At 40.6% G+C, this 12,762-nt stretch overlaps 1 protein-coding gene across 12 annotated transcripts in view; it reads right to left on the reverse strand.

The window, feature by feature from the left end:
- The window catches only part of Erc1 (ELKS/RAB6-interacting/CAST family member 1), a 270,194-nt gene that overhangs the window by 223,255 nt on the left and 34,177 nt on the right, over positions 1 to 12,762 (reverse strand). For all 12 annotated transcript variants that reach the window (XM_060384052.1, XM_060384050.1, XM_060384047.1 and 9 more), the window contains exon 3: positions 3,075 to 3,491. In XM_060384052.1, coding sequence (XP_060240035.1) covers positions 3,075 to 3,491 — 417 coding nt within the window. The remainder of the gene's footprint in view (positions 1 to 3,074; positions 3,492 to 12,762) is intronic.

Below are 12,762 nucleotides of genomic sequence, written 5' to 3' on the forward strand. Positions count from 1 at the left end.
GAGGTAACCTAGAAGCAGAAAGACACACATGGTATATACTCATTTATAAGTGGATATTAGACATGTAATATAGAATAAACACACTAAAATCTATAGTTCTAAAGAAGCTAAACAAGGAAGACCCTGGGTAAGATGCTTAATCCTCATTCAGAAGGGCAAACAGGATAGACATCAGAAGAAGGAGAAGACAGGGGACAGAACAAGAACCTACCACAGAGGGCCTTTAAAAGACTACACAGTAGGGTATTGAAGCAGATGCTGAGACTCATATCCAAACTTTGGGCAGAGTGCAGAAAATCTTAAGGAAGAAGGGGAAGATAGAAAGACCTGGAGGGGACAGTATCACCACAAGGAGACCAAGGGAACCAAAAAATCTGGGTTCAGGGGGCCTGCAGAGACTGATGAATCAACCAACGACCACACATGAAGAAGACCTAGACCCCTGCTCAGATGTAGCCCACAGACAGATCAGTCTCCATGGGGGTTCCCTAGTAAGGGGAGCAAGGCCAGTCTCTTGCCTGCTCTTTGATCACCAGACCCTGATGAGGTGGCTTTACTAGGCAACAGAGAAAGAGGATGCAGCTAGTACTGATGAGATGTGATAGGCTAGGGTCAGATAGTAGGGGAGGGACATAGGAGGGAGAGAGGGTAGGACCAGCAGGAGTTGAAGGAAGGGGATACAGCAGGCACGCAAAGTGAATAAATTGAAATAAATAAATAAATAAATAAATAAATTTTAAGGAAGAATCTGTCTCAAAGAGGAAAAGGGCACCAGGCAGTGGTGGCAAACATGCCTTTAATCCCAGCACTTGGGAGGCAGAGGCAGGTGGATCTCTTAGGAGTTCAAGGCCAGCCTGGTCTACAGAGAGAGTTCTAGGAGAGCAGGGGCCACTCAGAGAAACCCTGTCTCCAAAAACCAAAAAAAGAAAGAAAAGAAAAAGGAAAGTGATTTGGATACTCCCACACACATGCTCACTGCCACTACACATACATGCAGCACGACACACTGAAACTTCACTGCAGAACTGGTGTAAACTAAGTCTTGATGGAAGCAAAAAAAAAGAAGATGAAGAAGATAAAGAAGCATTTCCAAAGCCACTATGTCCATTTGCCCTCAAGTAATTTTAAGTAGCATGATTATATTTCTTTTAAGATATTATGCTACAAATGGTACCTACCCCTAAACTGTTGAGTGGTACATTCACAAAGGGATATTTTTTCCTATATCATATACATAACTTATTTATAGGGTTCTTATTTTTTATAAACAGTCTAAAATTCTGAGGGTTTTTTTTTCAGTATTTTTAAGCTCAATATGTTCCAAATTGTTTGTAGCCAAAAAAAAAGAGAGAGAGAGAGAGAGAGAAAAGAAAAAAAAAGGTACGTTTCCCATAGCCATTATCTATTTGGCATTTATTAGTTCCTAAGCTACTATGATCAGCTAAAATATTCAGAAGCAGCAAAAATGTAATATTCCTAAAGCAAGAAATTATAATTGAAAAAGATATCACCAAGTCTGTATTTGTTCCATATTTTGTTTTCTTATATACACCTGGCATTTTTACTTTTGAAGAGCTGCAGTTCTTTTGTTTTGTTTTATTCTTCTAAAACAGGGTTTCTCTGTGTAGCCCTTGCTATCCTGTAACTCACTTTGTCGACCAGACTGGCCTCCATTTCACAGATTTGCCTGCCTCTGCCTCTGATTGGCAGCTTCACAGTCTTTTGTTGTTGTTAGTTTCTTCGGTATTTTTATTTGTTTGAGACAGTCTCTCACTATGTGAATCAAGCTTCCAATTCAGAGATCTTCTTCCTAAGTGCTGGAATAAAGGTATGCTCTAACATGCGCAGCTGAAGATGTTTGTTTTTTAATTTCCTTCTTCCCAAATCATGTTCAAAACGGATTATTCAGACTCCTTCTAACAGTCTGAGGATTCCCACTCCTCCCATCAAAATGTGAAAGTTAGCTGGTTATGGTGGTACATACCTGAAATCTCAGGGAAGCCGAAAAGAATTTTACATCTAACCAGAAGCACTAGCTAGTTTTATGTCAACTCAACACAGGCTAGAGTCATTTTGGAAATTGAAAACATCCATCCCAGACTGGCCTGTGGATAAGTCTAGAGTGCATTTTCTTAGCCAGTGACAGATGTGACAGGACCCAGCCCATTGTGGGCGGTGCCATCTCTGGGAAGTCCAGAGGTGTACAAGAAAGCAGGCTGAGCAAGCCATGGAGAACAAGAAAGTAAGCAGCACCCGTCTATGGCCTCAGCATCAGCTCCTGCCTCCAGGTTCCTGCCCTGCTTGAGTTCCTGCCCTGACTTCCCTCAGCAGCGGACTGTGATATAAACTCCAAGGAAAATAAGCCCTTTTCTTCCCAAATTGCTTTTGGTCATAGTGTTTTATCACAGCAACAGAAATCCTAAGGCACCAGACTTATAAAACGTATTGCAGCTTCCTTAATCTTTATTAAAATGACACTGCCTCAGAAAGTGAGGTCTAATCACAGAAGCCAGCTTGAATCTGTTTCCTCTAAAATACTGTGTCTCTACATCACTCCTTCTGGCTACACTCCATGGCAAATGATTTTTAACACATCTTTCACAGCAAGACAAGCGTTTCCAGGGAAACAACAGACAAACATTCATTACTGCTCTGGCTTCACCAGCATAGGTGAGCTGAGGTAACAGCTTACTGTCTCTTCCTAGTATTTTTTTAACTGAGCACTAGACAGCTGCTACCCTGATTCTGGTTTTGCTGTTCTGTTTCTATGAACAAATAGAGGCAAGTAAGTAACAAACTGAAACAATCCTGTATCCCTGCAGCCATTCAGGAACCCCTAGGAATCACATGTAGGGTGAGGGTGACAGGAGTGAGGCTGTAATTGAGTAACACACATGTCAGATGATGTCATTCCATTTAAGAGAAAAAAATCAAAAAAGAAATCACTGAAGTGCTGAAACACAAAAGATGAAATTCCCATCCAGCAGCACGGCAGAGCACATAAATTTATCTACATCAAGATTCGGATTGATAAAAGGATGCTCGGGAAAACAACTGAAGAAGTAGTCACTCACCTCTCTCAACATATTATTCTCTTTTTCCTTCTGCTCCAAAAGACTCTCGAGGTGGTGGACATGCATCTCTGCCTCTGCCAGCCGTCTCGTTCTCTCGTGGTCTTCCTCTGTCGCTTTGGCAGAAAGTCCTTTGCTCTGGAGCATCTCCAGAAGCTTCTTGATGGACTCATCCCGAGCATTCAGGGTTTGCTTCTGAGTCTCGATGCGCAGCTCCATCTCCTCCAGGGTCTTCCGCAGGAGGAACAGCTCTTTGGCTTGCCGCTCGTGCTCAGCGTGCAGCCTCTGGAAGTTCTCCTCCGTGAGCTCGGCCACACAAGGCTCCCCAGTCCTGCTGCCGCTATCTTGCTGAAACAGCTGATTCAAGTCCCTCTGAATCCGAAGCTCATCCTGGAGAGCCTGGATCGTCATCTGCATGTGCTGGGAACAACACCAAAAGAAAAACCAAAATCAGCTTTCCCCCTCAATTAACCAAGACAGAGCAGCTTGCAAGCAGATAAAAATAGCTGTAAGGGTTCTCAGAAATCTGCAGTCAGCAAATTAGGATTCACCTTATTCTCTTTTAATTCAACTTTTAAAACTATGGTACTGATCTAGAATTATCAGTAATTTAATTTGTGCTTATTCCACCCAGGAAAGTAAGTACAGGAGTCCTTTACTTTTATAAGCCACATTAAAATCTAGAAATCTCAAATCTTAATGAAAGGTATCTTCAAAGGAGAAAGAAGACTCTCTATCAGCAGGAATAAAAACAAAATTTATTCCAAAACAAAACAAAACAAAAATCTATCAAAACACAAAATGACTTTTAATTATTGCAAACATTAACTAGCAAGTACTAGTATTTAATGAGTTACATAAACGTTATATGGATGTTAAACATTTAAAGAATACACAATGTACATAATAAAACTGATTCTTTTAATTCCTTTGGGTCACCTTTGACAACTTTTTAACAATAACCTATTGTTGTTCTCCTCCTGCCTGGGGGCTATCTTGCAGCACCCCACAAAGTCAGGAGCAGCCTGGGATGAGAAGCTTGACTGGAATGCCCTGAGCACTGTTCAGGGATCACACACCCAAGGAAACTGCAGGGAGCTAGTTCAACTTTAATTTCAGAGAATAAAGGCTATGTACCCCGTTGGGGGGGGAGGCCTCCAGGATAGGTGTACATAATTGGTTGAGACTAGGCACTTCAAGGATGCTTGATTTTCATTATGCAGGATGCTCCTATCATATGAATAGAACACAGTACCTAATTATCATACAGGCATAGGGAGGGGAAAGCTAGCAGGGAGCTGGTGTCAAAATGTCAAAGGCTTATATCAAATGTGACCAGATGAAGTCAGGCAGAGAGCAAGAGGCCCTGCTGAAGGGAGGGAGTCTTACACCTTAAGCCCAAGCTCAGAATGGCTGTCCTGGCTATCCAGACTGGGAGGGCTGCAACTTCAAACATGAGGGTCATTCCACCAATCTACCTAGCATACCTAAGGCCCTCATGGATCTCCGCATTGCAAAATATTCTACGTGTGTATACCAAAATATTTTTGTATATGTATGTGTGTATGTATACATACACATATACACATCTCTACATCAGAGAATTACTGAAGTTAGACATTTCCCCTCTGCAAAAATTTCTGTATTCTATGTACATATTACTTAACGTTGAGAAAAAAAATGTTCTACACATTACTGTACTATGGACTTTGCAAACAGAAAATAACACGGCTAAATACAATGTCTGCTTCCTGAAGATGACACAACTGCTTATGAAAAAAAAATGGATACAACATGCTTCTCTTAAGCACATATCAATATCCTTCTCTTTTCGTTGACAGGCACACCCTTCTAAAGACTTCAAAATCAATTCCTCGGTAATCAAGTTGGTCTCTGGTGGGGAGACATCCATTACAACTATGTATGTGAACATTCCATAAGCTAAATGTGCTTCCTGTAGCTAATGCTCAATAGTAAGAAGCAATCTCCACTATTACATCTTCAAAATAGACTATTCGTTGTTTTGAGCTAAAACTCTCTGGAGCAACTATCATTTTACACTTTTAAACATGCACTTCGTGACCCTACACTGAGCATTCTCAGGAATGTGTCCCTTACTGAGCATATGTAGAAATGGGCCAGCACCTATACGAAGATTTATAGACTAGATGAACAACATCAAATGTTTCCTTTGTTGGAGGGAGGGCACTGCTCTGAAAATGACTCCCCAGTTCCCCTGGCCTGCTGCAGATAGTAAATCCTTCTCCACTCTTTCACTTCTTGAATGCTCATTCTGGCATTCACCAAGATGTGAGCCCACTATGTTAAGTTACACTAGTACACTAAGAAATTTGCTGACCACTGAAACAAACTAACATTTAAAAGCTATTAAGCAAGTTTTGCTTGTTCCTATATGTAAGATCTTTCTGCTTTGAAAATTGCTTTCCCATTCTGAATCAAGGATGCAATCAAGTTCAAAGTCGGCAGAGGGCAAAACTTAATCAATAACCTGAATCAATACATAAACGCTCCATCAGGCAATATAAACCTTCTCACACTCTACATGCGGACATAACATCTCACATTCCAGCAAGGCTATCAGTTGGAGCTTATGTCTATCACTCAGGAGCTGTTTGACATTTGGAGCAAGATTATAATAGGATCTTTGAAATCAAAATGTCAAACTGACATACCAGCTGTGGCAATTACTCTAAAAACCAGTGACTAAGATAAAAATACAACAAAAGAGGCAAACGCCAAAAGAAACAGTCTTTTTTGCTCTCAAATTTGTTTGTTTCTGTAACAGCATTAGTTAATGCATAACTAAGTTAAAGAGAAGACTATTACTGAATCAGAATTCTGTGAATTCATAAGCAATTTTTCCAGACAGAGGATCTGTAAGGGCAGAGGTTCCTACCTTTATCAAGAAAGGAAATGCCGGTGGCTTGGTTGCTACATAAAAGCAGAAACACTCAGGAAAAGCATGGTGTCACACCTGTAATCCCAGCCCTGGGAAAGCAGAGGCAGGGAAAGATCACAAGTTCAGGGGTAGCCTCAGCTTCTGCAGAGTTGCAGGAACCAGGGCTACATAAGATAACCCCATCTCAAAACAAAACAAGCAAAAAAAGGAAAAAATTACCAAGAAAACTTTCATCTTTACCTTAAGAAAATTACAACTGCACACTACTTCCAGGACCACATCCCTGACCCTCCAAAAGAAAAGTCATTATGTAACTGCAAAAACACCTATATTAGAAAATACTCACTTTTAAACTCAACTGCTATAAAATATGTTGCAAAACAATTTAGTAGTTGAGTCACCTTTTTCCAGTAAAGCGAAATAAAATTTTAAGTAGTTAAGTACCTCTCCCAGCAAGCGTTAATATCCCAAAGCACATTGTGATCTTTATTTAGGTTATAATTCAAAAAGTGCTTAGTTGACAACCAATTAAAGCATACATCTCAAGAGCTTCCTCTTCCACGTTTTTTTTTTTTTTTTTAAAAAAAAAAAACTATTTTATAGAAACTCCCCATTTACAAAAATTTTTTTTTTTGGTTTTGGTTTTTGTTTTTTCCAGACAGGGTTTCTCAGTATAGCCCTGGCTGTCACAGAATTCACTCTGTAGTCCAGGCTGGCCTCAAACATGAAGATCCAACTGCCTCTGCCTCCCTGAGTACTGGGATTAAAGGCGTGTGTCACCATGGCCCAATCCCATTTGAATTATTTTATATAATTGTTTTTTAAAGTGTGATTACAGTGTCTTTCAAGTAAACAATATTACCTAGGAGCCTTTAGTTCCAGCACTCAATAGGCAGAGACAGGAGAATCACTATGAGTTCCAAGCCAGGCAGAATTACATGATGAGATTCTGTCTCAGAAACAAACAAAAAGTATCCAAGTTCCAATACATTATAATTGCATTATTTATTTTCTCCTATTTTTTTAGGAAAGAGTCTCCAGTATCCCAGGCTGACCTGTACAGATCAGGAATCCCCTGGATCATTCCTTGAATCAGTGACCTCTAAGCCGACTGAGTCCACAGTGTACGCTTTAAAATCATGCTATAATTAAGCTACACTACTTCCACGGTACATACACACACACAGTACACATTCCCTCTAATTTGTGGGGAGCATCTTCCTATGGCAGTAATTTGTACATGTCAATATTGTGGGAAATATGTCTCTCAGACATACCAACTTTATACACTTATATGTAAAACATGAAATTCAAGGCTATCTTTGACATTAAATATTTCATTTATATAAAGAAGTTGTATATATGAAGTTGTATATATGAGGAAAAAGCTTCATCTTATAGGTAACTCCACTACTGAAGCACCCAGGTCAAAATACTATAAGTACACTCCATGTTAATCTTATTCTAACCTCTTTAAGTGCATACCTGTTCCTCTCTTTCTCCCTGCTTTCCTTTTTTAAATCCCTCAAAACACCAAGCACGCTAGCTGACATTCAGGACAGGCACTCAAAACCTACTTACTGACATGCTGATTAGACAATGCTATGGTGACAGCAACAGTCATCTTATATGAATGAACACAGTTAGAGCTCTTCCTTCTTCTCATTGGGAAACCACACACGTAATCACGACACATTTCCAGAACACGCAGGGAAAGACCATGAGAAAAATAGCTCACACTCATTTTGCCTAAATGCTGAATTATGTACTCTCTAAGGTTAAGTAAATACATTTGCTAGCCAAGTTTAAAAAAAAAAAAAAAGCATCCAATTAAAACACAAAAATCACAGAAAAATATAAATATTGAAATTTTTAAAAAGCTTTTAAGTAGCCATATATGGTGGCTCACTGTAAAGAGGGAGGGGAGGGTGTCGTAGTTTGAAGGAGAATGGTCCCCCACAGGCTCTTATGTTGGAGAGCCGTGGTCCTCCACTGGAAGAACTATTTGGGAAAGACTAGGAAGTAGCTGCCTTGTTACAGGAGGTGTGTCACTGGGGTGGGGTAGCCTTTGCGACTTTAAAAGGTTCAAGCCACTCCCAGGAACAGTCTCTGTGCTTCCTTCCCTCTCTCCCTGGTCAAGTTGTCTTGATCATGATCTTTCTCCACAGCATGAGAGGACAGGTATAGGGTGCACGCCTTTAATCCCAGCACTCAGGAGGCAGAGGCAGGTGGATTTCCAAGACAGCTAAGGCTACACAGAGATAGTCTGACTTGAATAATAAATAAATTAACTTGAATTTAAAAGCAGGAGGAGTGGCAGGAGTGGAGGCAGCCACTAGCAATCCCTCACTGGTCTAACTTGAAAGGTCAGCAAATCCGCATGAACTGAGAGTTCCGACAGATAAATACAAAGTTCAATACTACACATCACAGGTTCAGTTACTAAAAGTCTCTGTAATATTTAATCCCCGTCACGGCTGGGCATGGGAGTATAGACCTGTATCCCAGCATTCAAAAGACTTAGGCAAAAGGACTGATTATAAGTCTAAGGCTACCCTGAACCATACAACAAGATTATCTCAAAAAAATAATAGATAGATAGATAGATAGATAGATAGATAGATAGATAGATAGATGGATGGATGGATGGATGGATGGATGGATGGATGGATGGATGGATAGATAGATAGATAGATAGATAGATAGATAGATAGATAAAAAAATGAAAAACCAGGAAATGGTGGCGTGCACCTATTTAATCCCAGTACTCAGCAGGTAGGAGCAGAGGCAGGAGGATCCCTGTAAGTTCAAGACCAGCCTGGTCTACAGAGTGAGTTACAGGACAGCCAAGGCTACACAGAGAAACTGTGTGTGGGGGGGGAATCTTCAAAAGAATCTCTGCTCTGGTTATGTGCTATACTATAGTCAGTACAATTAGGTCTATTCATTCGGTGCTCTAAACAAACACACTATAAATTTTTGATTATGTGAAATTCAGATTTTAAAAACCTACTTTGGAAAATATGCCACTAAAATATTTACTATAGAACATCAACTGGGAGATATATGCTAAAGGTCCTGCCAGATGGCTCGGTGGGTAAACACAGGTGACCCCAATCTGACAGCCTGAGCTCAATCCCCAGACCCTCGTGGTGCACGGAGAGAACTGACAAGCTGCCTCTGACATCCATACCCACACCCTGCCTGTGAGCGTGCAAACACACACACAATCGGAGTGTGATAACAGACTGGAAAGTATATTCTAGAGAGGAGAGATGCTGTACTCAGCTTACACTGCTCTTGCCTACAACAAAATTGAATTGGTTCCCAACACCCAGGCTGGGTGGCTCCCCGCCACCCAAAATTCCAGCTCGGGAAGGGTGGGGGGAGAAGGTCAGGCATCGCTGGCTACCACAGGCACCTGCATTCACATGTGCACGAGCACAAACACACACACAAATAATTTAAAATAAAAAAAATATAAGTATATTTTTAAAAAATAAAACTAGCTTAATTTGGTGTGACTGAAAAATACTGTTTAATTTTATAAAACTATAATCTTTCTGACAAATTAACACTTGGCACAAGGAGCCACACTTTGTATCCACTTCCTGCTAAAATGCTGGTAGCCAGTAATCCAATTTGGAGTTCCTCTGAAGCCAACGAGTGGGCAGAACACAACTAGAGCCAAAAAGGGGAACACATGGAATTTATTCTCTGGGGGGAAAAAAACAGCAGAGGAGGAAGGCGGGTAAGCCATCTGTCACAAGAATTATTAACATGCTACCTCAATCTAGGCAGTCAAGTTATAGGTTTAATTGTACCTATCATAATAGTCAATAGTTTTCAAATTTATTCCTGTTAAATTATGAATGGAACAGACAAGAGGGAAAAAAAAAAAAAAACAATGCAACCCTACGTATTGAAAAAGCAATAACCTAGAAGCAAACAAGAGGGGAGGGAGAGAAGGATGGAGGAGGAAAGGCGTGAAAGATCAGAGTAGAGCAGGATGACTCCTGCCAGTATCCAAATGCAGAGGCAAAGGGATTACCATGAATTTGGGACCAAGTGTGAGGTCCTGCCTAAAACACACCAAAAAAAAGGTCAGAAATCTGCCAACGGTAACAAATTCAATTTCTACTCATCAGCTTTACACATACATTGTGTTTCAATCCTGTAAGTGAGTTCTAAATTTCTCAATAATCAACTTCCCAAGGAGGAAAATAAAAATGAACCAAAAATCCAACGTCACCACTATCTCAAAAGCCCCATCTTCACCAACACCTAAGCCCTTCTTTGGGTTTTCAACCTTAAAAAGGTAAAATCATTGTGCTTTGAAGTAAACATTAATTGCTATTGTTCTTTTTGTTGTTGTTGTTGCTCTCTGAGACAGGGTCTCAGTATGTATCCCTGACCAGCTGAGTTCTCACTCTGAAGCCCAGGCTAGCCTTATACTTACGGCAGTCTTCCCTGCCTCGGCCTGCCTCACGCCTGCCCTAGTTCCCATCACTTTCAAATCTCTAACTACCGTTCACTTTAACACAGAAAAGGCAAAGCCATTAGACCTCTATTTCTTTTGTATGTGTAGCAACATTTTTGTCTGCGTGTATAAAAAGTGCCTGGTGTCCATGGTGATCAGGAGAGGGTGGTGGAAACCCTAGAACTGGAGTTTGGGACAGTGAACCACTACGTGGGTGCTGGGAACTGAACCCAGGACCTTTGGAAGAGCAGCAAGGGCATTTAACCCCTGAGACGCTGCAGACCTCTATTTAAGTCAGCAATGTATGTGGTCTCTAGAATGTAAGAAAGCTGCCTTTAAACACACAGTTTAAGCCTGACATAACGTCCTAAGTGTACAGTCCTAGTACTGTAAGGGTTGACACAGGAAGATCTCAAGTTCAAAGACCATCCTAGGCTATACAGTGAGATGCCAAAGTACAAAATAAAAATAATTTTAAAAGCATTTTAGTAAAATATGAATCACTATGCATTCTTTTTTTTTTTTTATGTACATTGGTGTTTTGCCTGCATGTATGTCTGTGTAAGGGTGTCAGATACCCTGGAACAGGAGTTACAGGCAGATGTGAACTGCCATGTGGGTACTGGGAATTGAACCTGGGTCCTCCGGAAGAGTTGCCAGTGCTCTTAACTGCTGAGCCATCTCTCCAGACTCACTATGCATTCTTATTTGTGAATATTTTTTTGTTCAAGCAATTTTTGAAACCTGCTTTCCTCCTCTAAAAGCCTATTTTCTCAAAGAAAAAAAGTGACCTAGTAAACTGGCTCAGTATGATTCCCCAGAACCCACGTGATGAGTAAGAACTGACTCTAATCTGTCTTCTGACTTCCACACAAGCACCATGGCACACGTGTCCCCTACACACACAACACAAAATTTAATCAGCCAATAAACCAGTAAATAATTACATATGTTAAAAAAAAAAAAAATAAGGAGAACGGAGACTTGCTTGAATAGCTCCATCTACATATCCAGTCACTGGTAACCTAATTTTTTTCTTCAGACTTAACATACAAAGCATATATATTCTATCAAGCCAAATTTTTTTACTTGAAAAGAATCACATTTAATTTTTATTTTTTGTTACTTCTGAATATATTTTGTTTAATTTTTTAAGATTTATTTGCTTGTTTTTATGTATATGAGTGCTCTACCTGCATATGCACCTGCACGCCAGAAGAGGGCATCAGATCTCAACTATAGATGGTTATGAGCTGCCATGTGGGTGCTGGGAATTGAGCTCAGGATCTCTGGAAGAGCAGCCACTGCTCTTAACCCCTGAGCCATCTCTCTTAACCCCTGAACCATTTTAATAAATGTTTTAGTTTAAAATAATGAATTGAGAGGTTTATCCTTTAAACAATAAGATGTTAATTTATGATAAGGGTGAAGAACAGAAGTTACCTTCCCCCAAACTGATAGTTATTTATTATCCTAAAGCCATACAAACTGAAGTCTTTCATGGTTCAGAAGTCACGCTTATTGTTCATAAGCTCGGTAAGGACAACATCACCAAGCACAGCAACTCAATCAGCAAACCTCGGGGAAACCCACAGTTAACTACAAACACCCCGAACGTTGGCACATCCTGGGGTAACGAATACTGAATTCAAGTCTTTGTGGTGGCTGTGAGCAACCACAATATAAAGATGGTTTCCTCCTTTTTAAATCGGTCAGTATAGAGTACGCAGGCACAGAGCTGCGGAGGCACACTCTGAGCTGAAGCTCTGTCTCTGCTGCTTGGCAGCATGGCTTCGGACAGCCCACTCTCTTAGCCCCAGCGGCCACTTCAATAAATTAACAGTAGACACTACTTACACTTCGCACAGAGCACGGAAAACGGTGCCTGTTTCTTTGTGAACGCTACACAGCGTGTTAATCCCTTGCCTACACCATGTCAATAAGCACGCTCTGTAAAGGGCACTCTTGCCACAACAAACTCTACCAGCTTCCTGGGAAAGCGCAGACAACGCAGGGATAAGCACAGCTGTTCCAATAAAGCTTTAGAAACCCTAACTTTGCATACAGTCTTCATGTCGCAAATTTGATTTTTCAGACAATTAAACTAAAACCAATAGTTTGCAGGAAGTACAAATTCTCATGGACTTCTATGACACCTCAGATGCTTCCCAAAGTTAGTCTACAACCAAATCCCCAAGAGCTCACAAAACCACCCCTGTAATTTTTATTAATTACATTTATTTAGTGTGTATGAGAGAAAGAGAGGGGGAGGGAGGAAGGCAGAGAGAGAG

The sequence above is a fragment of the Meriones unguiculatus genome, chromosome 5 (assembly GCF_030254825.1).
Source record: "Meriones unguiculatus strain TT.TT164.6M chromosome 5, Bangor_MerUng_6.1, whole genome shotgun sequence".
NCBI classification, from domain to species: Eukaryota; Metazoa; Chordata; class Mammalia; order Rodentia; family Muridae; genus Meriones; species Meriones unguiculatus.